Source organism: Ranitomeya imitator, chromosome 1 (assembly GCF_032444005.1).
Source record: "Ranitomeya imitator isolate aRanImi1 chromosome 1, aRanImi1.pri, whole genome shotgun sequence".
In the NCBI taxonomy this organism is placed as follows: Eukaryota; Metazoa; Chordata; class Amphibia; order Anura; family Dendrobatidae; genus Ranitomeya; species Ranitomeya imitator.
In genome coordinates, this window is record NC_091282.1 from 644141382 (window position 1) to 644160346 (window position 18965).

General features: G+C 46.2%; 1 protein-coding gene across 1 annotated transcript in view; it reads left to right on the forward strand.

Moving 5' to 3' along the window:
* The first annotated feature begins 2076 nt into the window (after positions 1-2076).
* TTC24 (tetratricopeptide repeat domain 24) overlaps positions 2077-18965 on the forward strand; it is a 74693-nt gene continuing 57804 nt past the window's right edge. The window contains exons 1-4 of the mRNA XM_069727916.1: positions 2077-2808; positions 6672-6887; positions 7131-7259; positions 8643-8764. Of these exons, the coding sequence (XP_069584017.1) occupies positions 2151-2808; positions 6672-6887; positions 7131-7259; positions 8643-8764 (1125 nt within the window). The 5' untranslated portion in view covers positions 2077-2150. The remainder of the gene's footprint in view (positions 2809-6671; positions 6888-7130; positions 7260-8642; positions 8765-18965) is intronic.

An 18965-nucleotide genomic window follows, 5' to 3' on the forward strand; every position in this document is an offset into this window, starting at 1 on the left:
ATATTTTTCTTATTTTAGAAATTGCAAGAAAGGAAAGAGTTAAAGGGGTATTCCCCAGGCTGGTGAATGACTGGCATGAGGAGGAGGAGGAGGAGAGAGGCACTGCCATTGTTGATCCCGGTTACCATGGGAGGCACAGACAAAGCAAGATGATCTCCTCCAGGAAACTGAATAGGGCTCAGCCATAGAAGCCACCAGTCTGCGAGGCGGGGACCACGGCTACTCTTCCTGCCAGGACACTGGTATGTGGTGCCCAGACTCCTGATAATGCTCATCGTGCCGGGGGATCACTGCTATATGGGTGCATCCAAGTTGGAACTCCACAATTGGGGTCTCCATTTCTTCCTTCTATGACATGTTGCCCACTGTCACCCAGTGGCATTTCTTGGCACCAGCTTGGACAAAATATGGGCACTGTTTTGGGTGTGATTATAATTGGGCACTGTATGTCAGTATTATTCTTTTGGAACTATGACAGTTTTATTCTGTGAGTGCTATTATAATTGGGCTTTACATGGCAGTATTATTGTTTTGGAGCTGTCACAGTTGGGCACTAAATGGCGGTAGTATTTTTAGGTGCTATTCTAATTGGGATCTGTATGGCGGTATTATTCTTTTGGAGCTATCACAAATGAGGACTTTACAGCAGTAGTATTTTAGGTGCTATTATAATTGGATGCTGTATGTCAGTATTGTTCTGTTGGTGCTGTTTTAATTGGGCATTGTATGGTACTATAATTTTTTGGGTGCTATTGTAAATAAGCACTGTATAGCAGTATTATTCTTTCAATGCTGTTTTAATTGGGCACTACATGGCACCTATTCTGTGGGTGCTGTTATAATTAGGTATTACATGTCAGTATTATGGTTTTGGAGCTTTCACAATTAGACACTGATTAGCGGTAGCATTTTTTTAGGTGCTATTATAATGAGACACTGCATGGCAGTATTAGCCTTTTAGTGCTTTTTTATTGGGCACTATATGGCAGTTTTATTCTTTCGGTGCTATTATAATTGTGAACTATGGCCCTATTATTCCTTTGGAGCGATCACAATTGGGCACTGTATGGCGGTAGTATTTTTAAGTGCTGTTATAATTTGGCACAGTATTATTCTTTTGGTGCTATTTTAATTGGGCGCTGTATAGTGATATTATGCTGTTTTAATTGGGCACTGTGTATATATGGTTCTGTGGCTTGCTTGGTTTTCTTATTTAGGTGCTTTTATATTTGTACTCTGATTGGGGTGTAATGACAGTCTGTTAATTGGCCCTGCATTCTAATATTAAGGCATTAATATTTGGTCACTATTATGTCTACAATGGCACTATATCCTAGGATTTTATGTGATCTTTGTTGTATTTTTATTTGGAACTATATGGTGGTATTCTTCAACAGGGTCAATTATTAGTACATTTTTTATGTTGGCATCATATAGCAATGTTATGGGGGTTTTATACTCAGCACTATATGGTGGTGATATTTATTCAATATGTTTTGGACACTGTATAGCACTATTACTTGGACACTTATGTTGGAACAATATTCAAATGTTATGGGGCTATATATTTAACACTATATGGTGGTAATATTTAGCAAATGCATTTTGGGCTTTGTATAGCACTATTATTTGAACAATTTTATGTTGGTACCAAATAATAATGTTATTAGGCTTTTTATTCAGCACTATATTTATTAAATTTATTTTGTGAACTTTACAGAACCTTTATTTGGACATTTTTATGTTGGTAAGATATACTAATATAATGGAAGTTTTATATTGAGCACTAGATGGCGGTAATATTTATTAAATGTATTTTGGGCACTGTATAGCACTATTATTTGGCCACTTTTACTTTGGTGCCATATGGTAATGTTATTGTATTTAGGCATTGTATTTGGCACTATATGGTGATAATATTTATTATATTGTATTTTGGACACTGTATAGTACTATTATTTGGCCACTTTTATGGTGATATCATATACTAATGTTATGGGGGCTATCTGTTTCAGATATTAGACATGGCTTCTGAGGACTTGCAGAGCGAGCCACCAAACCCTGAAGACTCTGGGCCACCAAACCCTGAAGACTCTGGACCGCCATCGCAGCCTCGGCCCACCAAGAAGAAGAAGAAGGTAAATAAGGAGATGAAACCATCTGGAGAGGAAGGTGGGAGGAAAGATGAGGGCTCCTGCAATTCTCAGGCTGAGATTGAAGGTTTGACCAAGACTGGACACAAGGCTTTGATGGCCGGGGACCTCCCGGTGGCCATGTCCCATTTCAAGAAGGCTTTCCTACTGTCTATCAGCACCAAACAGAAGGCCGTGCAGCGGGCCTGTGCCTTTAACCTAGGGGCCGTGTATGTAGAGACTGGTAAACCAGAGAAGGGACTGGAGTTTCTCCTAAAGTCCCAACCAAGGGACGGAGAAGAAGAACCCAATGGAGATCTTTACTTCAACCTTGGCTTGGCCTACGAATCCTTACAAGACTTCCCCAGGGCACTTGAACATTTTAGGAAAGCGGTACTCCTCTACAAGCCCTCACAGCTTGGCCACGAGGCGGATGCCCACATGAAGATGGGCTACTGCTACCTGAGCATGAAAGAAAAGGCCCGGGCTGCTCAGTGCTTCCAAGAAGCAGCAGACTTCTACATGGAAGCCCAGAAGCTGGATATGACCGCTGTAGCACTCAACGAGGCCGCCAACTACATGCTGCAGAGTCACTGCTACGACTCGGGACACGTCCTACAGATCCTTAATGAGGCCAGAATGGTGTGCGAGCAGCTAACGAGGAAAGACCTGCTAGGTAGGATAAGTATATGTGGTAGAGAATACAGTGTCATGGTGTCCAGCTGGTATAACATAAGCATCTTCTATGTAGTCATATGGACCATGCTGGTATAACCGGAGTGTTTTTCTATATAATTATATATGCACAGTTGGTATAACCTGGGCATCTTCTGTATATAATTAAATATGTACAACTGGTATAACCTGGGCATCTCCTGTATATAATTATATATGTACAGCTGATATAACCTGGGCATCTCCTGTATACAATTATATACACTACCATTTAAAAGTTTAGGGTCACCCAGAAAATTTTGTGTTTTCAATGAAAACTCATACTTTTATTAATCAAATGAATTGAAAATCTAGTCCAGACATTAACAAGGTTCGAAAAAAACATTTTTATTTGAAATAATAATTTTCTCCTTGAAACTTTGCGTTCGTCAAAGAATGCTCCCATTGCAGCAATTCCAGCATTGCAGACCTTTGGATTCTAACAGTAATTTGTTGAGGTAATCTGGAGAAATTTCACCCCATGCTTCCAGAAGCCCCTCCCACAAGTTGGTTTGGCTTAATGGGCACTTTTTGAGTACCATACGGTCAAGCTGCTCCCACAACAGCTCAATGGGGTTGAGATCTGGTGACTGCGCTGGCCACTCCATTACAGATAGAATACCAGCTGCCTGCTTCTTCCCTAAATAGTTCTTGCATAATTTGGAGGTGTGCTTTGGGTCATTTTCTTGTTGTAGGATGAAATTGGCTCCTATCAAGCGCTGTCCACAGGGTATGGCATGGCGTTGCAAAATGGAGTGATAGCCTTCCTTATTCAATATCCCTTTTACCTTGTACAAATCTCCCACTTTACAGCACCAAAGCAACCCCAGACCATCATAATACCTCCACCATGCTTGACAGATGGCATCAGGCACTCTTCCAGCATCTTTTCAGTTGTTCTGCGTCTCACAAATGTGCTTCTGTGTGATCCAAACACCTCAAACTTGGATTTGTCTGTCCAATGTCTGTGTTCTTTTGCCCATATTAATCTTTTCATTTTATTAGCCAGTCTCAGATATGGCTTTTTCTTTACCACTGTGCCCTGAAGGCCAGCATCCCGGAGTCACCTCTTCACTGTAGACGTTGACACTGGCGTTTTGCGTGTACTATTTAATGAAGCTGTCAGTTGAGGACCTGTGAGGCGTCGATTTCTCAAACTACAGACTCTAATGTACTCGTTTTGTTGCTCAGTTGTGCAGCGGGGCCTCTCACTTCTATTTCTACTCTGGTTAGAGCTTGTTTGTGCTCTGCTCTGAAGGGAGTAGTACACATCGTTGTAGGAAATCTTCAGTTTCTTGGCAATTTCTCACATGGAATAGCCTTCATTTCTAAGAGCAAGAATAGACTGTCGAGTTTCACATGAAAGTTCTTTTTTCTGGCCTTTTTGAGAGTTTAATGGAACCATCAAATGTGATTCAGATTCTCAACTAGCTCAAAGGAAGGTCAGGTTTATAGGTTCTCTAATCAGCCAAACTGTTTTCAGCTGTGCTAACATACTTGCACAAGGGTATTCTAACTATCCATTAGCCTTCTTACACAGTTAGCAAACACAAAGTACAATAAGAACACTGGAGTGATGGTTGTTGGAAATGGGCCTCTATACACCCATGAAGATATTGCATTACAAACCAGACGTTTGCAGCTAGAATAGTCATTTACCACATTAACAATGTATAGAGTGTATTTCTGAATGATTTAATGTTAGCTTCATTGGGAAAAACTGTGCTTTTCTTTCAAAAATATGGAAATTTCTAAGGGACCCTAAACTTTTGAACGGTAGTGTATGTGCAGCTGGTATAACCTCGTCTTCTCCTGTATATAATTATATTATATATGTACAGCTGTTATAGCTTGGGTATCTCCTGTATAAGTATATATATATGTACAGCTGGTATAACCTGGGTACCTTCTGTATATAATTATATATGTACAGTTGGAGCAGGGCCGGCTCCAGGTTTTTGAGGGCCCCGGGCGAAAGAGTCTCAGTGGGCCCCCCCTTTAACACATACCCCGATTCATGATCGCATATAAACACAGCCATGTAGTATATAACACTGCCCACGTAGTATATAGCAGCCCATGTAGTATATAGCAGCCCACGTAGCATATAGCAGCCCACGTAGTATATAGCAGCGCAGCCCACATAGTATATAGCAGCGCCACTCACTCATGCACTGGTAGGACTAGGAGCTCCTCCTGAATCTGCCTCATAACTTCAGCAGCATGGCAGCCAGCCAGGGGCGGAGAGCAGAGCAGAGAACGTGCTCTCTCCCCCCACAAACAATGTCACGCTGGCTGCCTTCTCTTAACCCCTATGTGTGCCTGCCTGGCTGCACTCACTGAGTGATAAGATGCTTGTGTCAGAGCTGGCACATAGGGGTTAAGAGAATGCAGCCAGCAGTGACTTTGTAGGCGGAGAGATCATGTTATCTCCTGCTCTGCTCTCCCAGCTGTATCTATGACAGCATGAGTGGGCCCCCCTCTCTCCCCAGGGCCCCGGCATTTGCCCGCTGTGCCGGGTGCTGACGCCGGCCCTGAGTTGGAGTAACCTGGGCATCTCCTGTATATAATTATATATGCACAGCTGGTATAACCTGGGCATTTTTGTATATAATTATACAGCTCTAGCAAAAATTAATAGACCACTGCAAAATGTTCAGTTTGTCTGATATTTCTCTATATAGGTATATTTTTGAGTAAAATGTTAATTATTCTTTTATTCTATAAACTTTTGACAACATGTCTCCGAATTTCCAAGCAATTTTTTTTCTAAAAAGGAGAAATGATCAAAGTTAAAAAAAACATGGCTTTCAGACCTCAAATAATGCAAAGAAAACAAGTTCATAATCATTTAGAAACAACAATACTAATATTTTAACTCAGGAAGATTTCAGAAATCAATATTTTGTGGAATAACCATGATTTTTAATCACAGCGTTCATGCGTCTTGGCATGCTTTCCACCAGTCTTTCACACTGCTTCTGGTGCAAAAATGTAAGCAGTTCTTCTTTGTTTGATGGCTTGTGACTATCCATCATCCTCTTGATTACATTCCAGAGGTTTTCAATGGGGTTCAGGTCTGGAGATTGGGCTGCACATGACATGGATTTGATGTGGTGGTCTCTTAATTTTTGCCAGAGCTGTATTTGCACAGCTAGTATAACCTGGTAATTTCCTGTATTTAATTATATATGTACAGCTGGTATAACCTGGTAATTTCCTGTATTTAATTATATATGTACAGCTGGTATAACCTGGGTATTTCCTGTATATAATTATATATGTACAGCTGGTATAACCTGGGCATCTTCTGTATATAATTATATATGTACAGCTGGTATAACCTGGGCATCTTCTGTATATAATTATATATGTACAGCTGGTATAACCTGGTAATTTCCTGTATATAATTATATATGTACAGCTGGTATAACCTGGACATCTCCTGTATATAATTATATATGTACAGCTGGTATAACCTGGGAATCTCCTGTATATAATTATATATGTACAGCTGGTATAACCTGGACATCTCCTGCATATAATTATATATGTACAGCTGGTATAACCTGGGCATCTTCTGCATATAATTATATATGTACAGCTGGTATAACCTGGGCATCTTCTGTATATAATTATATATGTACAGCTGGTATAACCTGGTAATTTCCTGTATATAATTATATATGTACAGCTGGTATAACCTGGACATCTCCTGTATATAATTATATATGTACAGCTGGTGTAACCTGGGCATCTCCTGTAAATAGCTATGTATCGTACACATTGTACATCCTGATCCCGTCCCCTCTTGTTACCCCACAGCGAAGCTTTACAATGATATCGGCCTGAGTTATGCCCAGCTGAAGGTTTTCGCCCTGGCGGTAGACTGTTTCCAGATGGCACTGCCGCTGTGCCAGGAAGATGCTGCAGAGAGACACAAGGAGGCGGTGGTCCTACAGAACCTGGGGGCTGCGTACAACACGCTGGAGCAGTATGGCGAGGGGCTGGAGCACCACAAGAAAGCGTCAGCGTTACACAGTATGGCTGATTCTTCGTGTGTGGGGCAGTCACGTATTGGGTGGGACGGTGTGAATATTACACATTATATGGGACTTATACTCAGGGATGTAATGATGTGACCTGACCACCAGAGGGCACAGTATGACCTGTGTATGAAGGATATGGCAGCTTCTGGTCACAGTGACACTCTGCAGGGTATATAGTGTATATACTATATGTTACCTGGTGACAGTGGGTGAGCGCTCCTCTTGTGTGTTGCAGGCTTGCTTGGTAACCGCCGGGCACAGGGCCAGTGTTTTGGAAACTTGGCCTATGCTCAGAGTCAGCTTGGTGACCACGAGGCGGCCGGAGAGTATTATCTGCACTCACTGCAGGCATTCAGAGATTCAGGTATGAAGCATGTCTGCTAAACACTGCCTACCCAAGCGGGCGGGAGAGCAGTCATAATGAACATGCCCCCATGACAGCTACATACACTGCGCCCCCATGACAGCTACATACACAGCGCCCCCATAACAGTGATATAAACAGTGCCCCCACATCATAGTGAGAAACACAGTGCCCCCACATAACGGCGAGATCCACAGTGCCCCCCCATAACAACATAACAGCGAGAACCACAATGCCCCCAAATAACAGTGAGATCCACAGTGCCTCCACATAACGGCGAGAACCACAGTGACCCCACATAATGGCGAGAATCACAGTGCCTCCACATAACGGCGAGAACCACAGTGCCTCCACATAACGGCGAGAACCACAGTGACCCCACATAATGGCGAGAATCACAGTGCCTCCACATAACGGCGAGATCCACAGTGCCCCCACATAACAGTCAGAACCACAGTGCCCCCACATAACGGCGAGAATCACAGTGCCCCCACATAACAGTCAGAACCACAGTGCCCCCACATAACGGCGAGAACCACAGTGACCCCACATAACAGTCAGAACCACAGTGCCCCCACATAACGGCGAGATCCACAGTGCCCCCACATAACAGTCAGAACCACAGTGCCCCCACATAACGGCGAGAATCACAGTGCCCCCACATAACGGCGAGAACCACAGTGACCCCACATAACAGCGAGATCCACAGTGCCCCCACATAACAGTCAGAACCACAGTGCCCCCACATAACAGTCAGAACCACAGTGCCCGCATAACATTCAGAACCACAGTGCCCCCACATAACAGTGATATACACAGTGCCCCCACATAACAGCGAGAACCACAATGCCCCCACATAACGGCGAGAACCACAATGCCCCCCACATAACAGTGAGAACCACATTGCCCCCAAATAACAGTGAGATCAACAGTGCCCCCATGTAACAATGAGAACCACAGTGCCCCACATAACAGTGAGAACCACAGTGCCCCACATAACGGTAAGAACCACAGTGCCCCACATAACGGTGAGAACCACAGTGCCCCACATAACGGTGAGAACCACAGTGCCCCACATAACGGTGAGAACCACAGTGCCCCACATAACGGTGAGAACCACAGTGCCCCCACATAACGGTGAGAACCACAGTGCCCCCACATAACGGTGACAGGAGCCCTCCTCATGTAATGCTGACAACCAAAGTGCCGCCACCCAGTGCCCTAATATCAGTGCCATCCAGTACTGAACGCTGCCATTGTCCAGTCCCTAAATTCCACACACCAGTGTTACATGACACACATGAGCCCCATCCTGGGCCGGAAACTGTAGACATTTCCATGGAATATTCCGCTGACATCTGCCATGTCCTTCTTGTCCGCTAGATGATGTCCATGGCCAGTGGCAGGCATGTGAAGGACTTGGAGCTGCCAGATTCCGTCTGGGGGATGCGGAGAAGGCCGTTCTGTATTACAAGCAGGCGCTGGCCTTACTCTCCAAAGCCAAGGTCAGATCTCCCGTTACCCCGAGCTGAAGATCAGCAACTGCGAATCCTAAATGGAGGAAATGACTGTGATTGTATGTCCAAACTGTGCACATAGCCCTCTAAGACAATAGCTTGGAAGGGCAATTCCACATTAAGATAAAGGGATTTTCCTTTTAAGTATGATAGTTGGGGGTCCGACTTCTGTGACCCCCACCAATCCCAAATTCCTTGGCCCAATGAAGCGGTCTTGCCCTGCATTCACTTCTAACAAATAACTACAGGTCCTTCTCAAAAAATTAGCATATAGTGTTAAATTTCATTATTTACCATAATGTAATGATTACAATTAAACTTTCATATATTATAGATTCATTATCCACCAACTGAAATTTGTCAGGTCTTTTATTGTTTTAATACTGATGATTTTGGCATACAACTCCTGATAACCCAAAAAACCTGTCTCAATAAATTAGCATATCAAGAAAAGGTTCTCTAAACGACCTATTACCCTAATCTTCTGAATCAACTAATTAACTCTAAACACATGCAAAAGATACCTGAGGCTTTTATAAACTCCCTGCCTGGTTCATTACTCAAAACCCCCATCATGGGTAAGACTAGCGACCTGACAGATGTCAAGAAGGCCATCATTGACACCCTCAAGCAAGAGGGTAAAGGCCCCTTCACATTGAGCGACGCTGCAGCGATACCGACAACGATCCGGATCGCTGCAGCGTCGCTGTTTGGTCGCTGGAGAGCTGTCACACAGACCGCTCTCCAGCGACCAACGATGCCGGTAACCAGGGTAAACATCGGGTAACTAAGCGCAGGGCCGCGCTTAGTAACCCGATGTTTACCCTGGTTACCATGCTAAAAGTAAAAAAAAACAAACACTAGATACTTACCTACAGCCGTCTGTCCTCCAGCGCTGCGCTCTGCTTCTCTGCACTCCTCCTGTACTGTCTGGGAGCCGGAAAGCAGAGCGGTGACGTCACCGCTCTGCTTTCCGGCTCACAGCCAGTACAGGAGGAGTGCAGAGCGCAGCGCTGGAGGACAGACAGCGGTAGGTAAGTATCTAGTGTTTGGGTTTTTTTACTTTTAGCATGGTAACCAGGGTAAACATCGGGTTACTAAGCGCGGCCCTGCGCTTAGTTACCCGATGTTTACCCTGGTTACCAGTGAAGACATCGCTGGATCGGTGTCACACACGCCGATCCAGCGATGTCTTCAGGGAGTCCAGCGACGAAATAAAGTTCTGGACTTTATTCAGCGACCAACGATCTCCCAGCAGGGGCCTGATCGTTGGTCGCTGTCACACATAACGATTTCATTAACGATATCGTTGCTACGTCACAAATAGCAACGATATCGTTAACAATATCGTTATGTGTGAAGGTACCTTAAGACCCAGAAAGAAATTTCTCAACAAATAGGCTGTTCCCAGAGTGCTGTATCAAGGCACCTCAATGGTAAGTCTGTTGGAAGGAAACAATGTGGCAGAAAACGCTGTACAACGAGAAGAGGAGACCGGACCCTGTCGAAGATTGTGGAGAAGGACCGATTCCAGACCTTGGGGAACCTGAGGAAGCAGTGGACTGAGTCTGGTGTGGAAACATCCAGAGCCACCGTGCACAGGCGTGTGCAGGAAATGGGCTACAGGTGCCGCATTCCCCAGGTAAAGCCACTTTTGAGCTACAGAGAAGCAGCACTGGACTGTTGCTAAGTGGTCCCAAGTACTTTTTTCTGATGAAAGCAAATTTTGCATGTCATTCGGAAATCAAGGTGCCAGAGTCTGGAGGAAGACTGGGGAGAAGGAAATGCCAAAATGCCTGAAGTCCAGTGTCAAGTACCCACAGTCAGTGATGGTGTGGGGTGCCATGTCAGCTGCTGGTGTTGGTCCACTGTGTTTCATCAAGGGCAGGGTCAATGCAGCTAGCTATCAGGAGATTTTGGAGCACTTCATGCTTCCATCGGCTGAAATGCTTTATGGAGATGAAGATTTCATTTTTCAGCACGACCTGGCACCTGCTCACAGTGCCAAAACCACTGGTAAATGGTTTACTGACCATGGTATTACTGTGCTCAATTGGCCTGCCAACTCTCCTGACCTGAACCCCATAGAGAATCTGTGGGATATTGTGAAGAGAAAGTTGAGAGACGCAAGACCCAACACTCTGGATGAGCTTAAGGCCGCTATTGAAGCATCCTGGGCCTCCATAACATCTCAGCAGTGTCACAGGCTGATTGCCTCCATGCCACGCCGCATTGAAGCAGTCATTTCTGCCAAAGGATTCCCGACCAAGTATTGAGTGCATAACTGAACATTATTATTTGTTGTTTTTTTTGTTTGTTATTAAAAAACACTTTTATTTGATTGGATGGGTGAAATATGCTAATTTATTGAGACAGGTTTTTTGGGTTATCAGGAGTTGTATGCCAAAATCATCAGTATTAAAACAATAAAAGACCTGACAAATTTCAGTTGGTGGATAATGAATCTATAATATATGAAAGTTTAATTGTAATCATTACATTATGGTAAATAATGAAATTTAACACTATATGCTAATTTTTTGAGAAGGACCTGTATGTCTGCCCATCCCATAGAAGGGAAGTGGTGGTCACATGTGCGCTCTGCTGCTCCTTTCACACCGGGCATCCCAGGATCTATAGGGGTCTTTGCTGCCAGACATCCCCATCTACTATATAATTGTCTAAGGGTCACTTCCGTCTTTCTGTCTGTCCTTCTGTCTTTCTTTCTGTCACGGATATTCATTGGTCGCGGCCTCTGTCTGTCATGGAAATCCAAGTCCATCAGCGACAGGCACAGTCTGGCGGCAACATGGCAGCTCCTTCCTCCCCGCAGTCAGTGCCCGCTCCGTACTCCCCTCCAGTCAGCGCTCACATAGGGTTAATGGCAGCGTTGACCGTGGTGTAACGCACTCAGTTAATGCTGCTATTAACCCTGTGTGACCAACTTTTTTACTATTCATGCTGCCTATGCAGCATCAATAGTAAAAAGATCTAATGTTAAAAATAATTAAAAAAATAAAAAATCGTTATATACTCACCGTCCGTCGGCCCCCCGGATCAGGAACCGGCCTTTCCCGCTCCTCGCGACGCCCCGGTGACCGCTCCATTCATTGCGGTCTCGCAAGATGATGACGCAGTGAGTATATCACTATTTTTTATTTTAATTCTTTTTTTTTTAACAGGGATATGGTGCCCACATTGCTATTTACTGCGTGGGCTGTGCAATATATTACGTGGGCTGGACAATATGGACAATATACTACATGGGCTGGGCAATATACTACACTACGTGGGCTGGGCTATATACTGCGTGGGCTGGGCTATATACTGCGTGGGCTGTGCAGTATACGCTATGCAATATACTACGCGGGCTGTGCAATATACTACGCGGGCTGTGAAATATACTACGCGGGCTGTGTAATATAGTACGCGGGCTGTGCAATGTACTACGCGGGCTTGCAATTTACTGCGCGGGCTGTGCAATATACTACGCGGGTTGTGCAATATACTGCGTGGGCTGTGCTATATACTGCGTGGGCTGTGCTATATACTACGTGTCCTGTGTTATACACTACGTGGCCTGTGTTATATACTGCGTGCGTAGTACTGCGCGGACTGTGCAATATACTACACAGGCTGTGCAATATACTACGCGGACTGTGCAATATACTCCGTGGGCTGTGCTATATATTCCGTGGGCTGTGCTATATACTCCGTGGGCTGTGCTATATACTCCGTGGGCTGTGCTATATACTCCGTGGGCTGTGCTATATACTTCGTGGACTGTGCTATATACTTCGTGGGATGTGCTATTTACTCCATGGGCTGTGCTATATACTCTGTGGGCTGTGCTATATACTACGTGGCTGTGTTATATGCTGCGTGGCTGTGCTATATACTACGTGGCTGTGCTATATACTGTGTGGCTGTGCTATATACTACGTGGCCGGCCGCGAACAATCAGCGACAGGCGCAGTCCAGCCGGCCGAATCCTGTGTATCCAATGTATTATTATAAAATCTTCATAAATAAACTACATACATATTCTAGAATACCCTATGCGTTAGAATCGGGCTACATCTAGTGATCATATATTTATCTCCTATCCTCACCGGAGTTGTCAAAGGAGTATAAAGATTGTCATGTTGGTCCTTGCCCCTTACAGACCCTTTGAGTCTCTAATTATAAAGGTGTTTCCACCAATTCTTAAAGTATAGAATATCTTGTCACTGTCATATAAGGGGGACTGGAAAAGAAAATAGGGATTTTTGTGTTACTCACCAGAAAATCCTTTACGCTCATTGGGTTCACAGGACTGTGGGTGTATGCTACTGCCGCCAGGAGGCTGACACTAAGTAAACCTAAAAAAAAGTTTAGCTCCTCCTCCGACGTATACACCCTGACACTGGCCGAAGGCGAACACAGTTTGGTGTAAAAAGCAGTAGGAGAAGAACAAGAAAAAAAACAATAAATCAGCATTAATACAGAAACAACATGTCTAGAAACAAACACGTCGACAAATAGCTTCAAATAATAAAAAATGAAACAAAAAAGGAGCCTTCTGGCTAACAGGGAGAGAGCTGTGTTCCCCAGTGAGCGTCTCGGAGAAAAGGATTTTACGGTGAGTAACACAAAAATCCCTATTTCTCCTTCGCCTCATTGGGGGACACAGGAATGTGGGACGTCCTAAAGCAGTCCCTGGGTGGGAAATTTACTCACCGGAATAACATCCAGGCATCTGCCGCCTATAGGTGCACTACCTCTGCCTGAAGAACACTTCTACCCAGACTTGCATCTGCAGAAGCCTGAGTATGGATATTATAGTGTTTGGCAAAGGTATGCAAACTAGACCAGGTTGCTGCCTTGCAAACCTGTTCTGCCGAAGCCTGGTGCCGAAGCGCACAGGAAGCCCCCACTGCCCGAGTGGAGTGTGCTCTGATCCCGGCCGGAACGACCATGCCCTTGACGCGGTAAGCTTCCTGAATAGCCGATCGTATCCACCTGGCTATGGTCAATCTTGATGCAGCGAATCCCTTCCTGCGACCCTCAGGCAGGACGAACAGTGCATCCGTCTGCCGAAAAGGTGCCGTCCGTGAAATGCACCTTCTGAGCGCTCTCACTAGGTCTAGCGTATCGAGAGCTTTTTCCACACGGTGCGTTGGCTCCGGGCAAAAGGAAGGTAAAACAATGTCCTCATTAATGTGAAACGAGGAAACCACCTTTGGCAAAAAAGAGGGTGCTGGCCTGAGCACCACCTTATTCTGGTGGAACCATAAATACGGAGCCCGACAGGATAGAGCCGCCAGTTCCGAGATCCGATAAACATAATGCACCAGCCCATTTCCTTTAAACTGAGGATGGGCAACACTCCAAACTTAATATCAACATACTGACTGTAGAGTTATTAAACTATACGTTAGTCATGAAGTGTTTGTTAAATCGAAAAAAACTTTATTTACATATAAACAATCCACACAATTAAAATACCGTATATACTCGAGTATAAGCCGAGATTTTCAGCCCAAATTTTAGGGCTGAAAGTGCCCCCCTCGGCTTATACTCGAGTCACGGTAGCGGTGGGGTCGGCAGGTGAGGGGCTGAGGGCGCTGAGGTATACTTACCTAGTCCCAGCGATCCTCGCGCTGTCCCTGCCGTCCCACGGGCTTCCGCGCTGCAGCTTCTTCCTCTCTTCAGCGGTCACGTGGGACCGCTCATTACAGAAATGAATAAGCGGCTCCACCTCCCATAGGGGCGGAGCCGCTTATTCATTTCTCTAATCAGCGGTGCCGGTGACCGCTGATAGAGAAAGAAGCTGCAGCGCCGAAGACAGGAGGGGACAGCGCGAGGATCACCAGGACTAGGTGAGTATGTTATATTCACCTGTCCTCGTTCCAGCCGCCGGGCGCCGATCCATCTTCCCGGCCGGCGCCTCCATCTTCCCGGCGTCTGCGCTCTCTGACTGATCAGGCAGAGGGCGCGATGACGCATATAGTGTGCGCGGCGCCCTCTGCCTGATCAGTCAGAGCAGAGACGCCGGGAAGATGGAGGCGCCGGAACGAGACGCTGGGAGCTGCAATCAAGGGAGGTGAGTATGTGTTTTTTTTTTTATTGCAGCAGTAGCAGCGGCAGCACAGATTAATGTGGAGCATCTATGGGGCACAGTGAACGGTGCAGAGCACCGTATATGGGCACAGCTAGGGGGCACAATGAACGGTGCAGAGCACCGTATAAGGCACAGCTAGGGGGCACAATGAACGGTGCAGAGCACCGTATAAGGCACAGCTAGGGGGCACAATGAACGGTGCAGAGCACCGTATTAGGCACAGCTAGGGGGCACAGTGAACGGTGCAGAGCACCGTATAAGGCACAGCTAGGGGGCACAGTGAACGGTGCAGAGCACCGTATAAGGCACAGCTAGGGGGCACAGTGAACGGTGCAGAGCACCGTATATGGCACAGCTAGGGGGCACAATGAACGGTGCAGAGCACCGTATATGGCACAGCTATGGGGCACAGTGAACGGTGCAGAGCACCGTATAAGGCACAGCTAGGGGGCACAGTGAACGGTGCAGAGCACCGTATAAGGCACAGCTAGGGGGCACAGTGAACGGTGCAGAGCACCGTATAAGGCACAGCTAGGGGGCACAGTGAACGGTGCAGAGCACCGTATAAGGCACAGCTAGGGGGCACAGTGAACGGTGCAGAGCACCGTATAAGGCACAGCTAGGGGGCACAGTGAACGGTGCAGAGCACCGTATAAGGCACAGCTAGGGGGCACAATGAACGGTGCAGAGCACCGTATAAGGCACAGCTAGGGGGCACAATGAACGGTGCAGAGCACCGTATATGGGCACAGCTAGGGGGCACAATGAACGGTGCAGAGCACCGTATAAGGCACAGCTAGGGGGCACAATGAACGGTGCAGAGCACCGTATAAGGCACAGCTAGGGGGCACAGTGAACGGTGCAGAGCACCGTATATGGCACAGCTAGGGGGCACAATGAACGGTGCAGAGCACCGTATATGGCACAGCTATGGGGCACAGTGAACGGTGCAGAGCACTGTATATGGCACAGCTAGGGGGCACAGTGAACGGTGCAGAGCACTATATGGGGCACAGCTATGGGGAAATATGAATGGTGTAGAGCACTATATGGCACAGCTATGGGGAAATAATGATCTATTTTTATTTTTGAAATTCACCGGTAAATGCTGCATTTCCACCCTAGGCTTATACTCGAGTCAATAAGTTTTCCCAGTTTTTTGTGGCAAAATTAGGGGGGGTCGGCTTATACTCGGGTCGGCTTATACTCGAGTATATACGGTAAGTACCTCAAAACCAGAACAAAATATCGTAATAGAGGTCAGCAAAGAAGAACAACAGGTAACCAGGTAAGGTCAACCACTTTTTCTACTGAACACATGCTTGTGAATGTTCATGAAAAATTCCTTTAATCATAAGCAGTCTTTTCTTCTTTCTTTTTTGCAGTATATACCCCAAAATATCTAAAGTGACAGTGCAAAATAACTTAACAGGCCAAAACGGTGCAAATATATAGTATTTTTAAATAATCATTTTTTTTTATAATAGTACAAATATTTATTCCCAAAGAGAAGAAATGCCTTTCTACACTTATATAGGGCAATTGCCCACAACTAAGTATTCCAACAGAGGCCACCAGACATTATACACCTCTTCGCCCCATATATGCCCTGTGAACAGTATGCCGAAAGATTTTACCAACCTAATAGGTGTCATTGACACAGACAAAAAATCTCCAAAGCACAGGGTAAGGATACCACTACCAAATTGTAGCTCATGGGGCCATGAACTATTGCACCTCCCGTTAGCCTAATAAACATCACGTATAAGATACTGCATACAAACTGCTCGGTACATATTACCTGGATACACCTGCCGTTTACCTGCCAGTTCCGAGATCCGCCTAATGGAAGTTATGGCCACCAAGAACACGACTTTCCAGGAAAGGTAAGTTAAAGAGACATCCTGAAGAGGTTCGAGAGGAATTTCCTGCAAGGCACTCAAAACCAGGTTAAGGTCCCAAGCATCCAGGGGGGCCTTGTAAGGCGGTACCATGTGAGTGACTCCCTGTAAGAAAGTCTTCACCTGTAGATTGGTAGCGATCTTGCGCTGAAAAAGAATTGACAAGGCTGATATTTGTCTTCTGAGGGTACTTGGTCGGCCGGCTTGGAGAAAAGCTAGAATGTTAGGGATGGGGAAACGTAGCAGGGGAAGCTCACGCTTTCTGCACCATGAAAGGAAAACCTTCCAGGTGTGATGATAAATACATGCTGCGACGGATTTCCGGGCGCTGATCATGGCAGCTGCTACCTTTTGGGAAAACCCGGCCTGCGTCAGAATCCAAGATTCAATGGCCAGGCCGTCAAACACAGGGCCCCTAAGTTCTGGTGGAAGATCGAGCCCTGAGACAGTAGATCCAGGTGCTCTGGAAGCCACCAAGGAACCTCGGCGAGCAGCTGTACTAGGTCTGCGTACCATGACCGACGAGGCCAATCTGGGGCCACCAGGCTTGCTGGGACTCCCTCTGTCTTGACCTTCCTGACTACCTTTGGGAGCAGTGCCAGAGACGAAACTGGTTCCAAGGTAGAACTAACACGTCTACGGCGATCGCCTGTGGATCTCGATACCAGGCAACAAACCTGGGTACTTTGGCATTCATCCCGGAAGCCATCAGGTCCACGTCCGGGGTTCCCCAGCGCTGGCATATTTGCTGAAAAACTTCGGGAAGGAGAGACCACTCCCCGTATACAAGGCCCTGACGACTGAGAAAATCCGCAGCCCAGTTTTCCTCGCCCGGGATGTGGACTGCCGAAATCACAGAGTGATTCTTCTCGGCCCAGTAGAGGGCCCGTTTTACATCGTGCAAGACCGCCCTGCTGCGGGTACCCTCTTGGTGATTTATGTATGCCACCGCTGTGGCATTGTCCGATTGAATCCGGACAGAGCGGCCTGCCAGAAGATGATGAAAATGCTGCAGAGCCAGCCGAACCGCCCAAAAGATTGATAGGGAGGGTTGACTCCCACGATAACCAGCGTCCCTGGGATATGTGGTGGCAAAACACTGCTCCCCAGCTGAGAAGACTGGCGTCTGTCATGACTACCAGCCAATGGGTTGGGGAAAAGGCTTCCCCTGTCATAGAGAAGGACTCGTTGACCACCATGCGAGAGCCTGTCTGACCTGGGGAGACAGACGGCACTTGAGGTAGAGAGAGCACGTATTTTCGTCCCATGCTGCCAAAAGAGCATGTTGGAGAGGACGAAGATGGAGTTGCGCAAATGGCACTGCCTCTATTACCGCCACCATCCTTCCCAAGACCCTCATGCAGAACCAGATTTTATAGTAGATTGTCAAACCTTGTGAGGTGTCGAAGATCATCCCTAAAAAAGAGATTTTCCGAGCTGGTACGAGGGATGATTTCTTTAGATTCACCAGCCACCCTAGGCGAGAAAGAGTATCCAGAGTAATGCTGACATTTTCCTCGCAGGCCTGAGAAGACGGCCCCTTGATAAGGAGGTCATCTATATATGGCAAGACGAGTATGCCCCGGGAATGCATGATGGACACCACTGTCGCCATGACCTTTGTAAACACTCTGGGTGCGGTGGCCAGCCCGAAAGGTAAGGCTGTGAACTGGAAATGTAGGCTGCCTATGGCAAAACGTAGAAATTTTTGATGCGAAGGAAATATGGGAATGTGAAGATAGGCATCTTGAATATCTATTGAAGCTAAGAATTCTCCCTTTTCCATTGCCGCAATGACTGACTGGAGGGATTCCATTCGAAAGTGACGAATGTTGACGAACCTGTTTAAACATTTCAGGTCCAAAATGGGCCTTACAGTTCTGTCGTCTTTTTTTGGGAACTATAAACAGGTTGAAATAGAACCCCTGAAATCTCTCTTCCTTTCGAGCTGGTGTGAATACCCTGCGGAGTCGAAGGGATTCTACAGTTTTGAACAGGGCCTGTATCCGGGATTCTAAACTGGGAAGGCGGGAGGGAAAGAACCGGCAAGGGGGATGGCTGACAAACTCTATCTTGTACCCTGAGGACACCAGTTCTCTTACTCATCTGTCGTGAACCACCGTGAGCCAGGACTGATAAAACAAGAGAAGACTCCAGTCATTTGGCCGAAAACCTATGGGAGCTA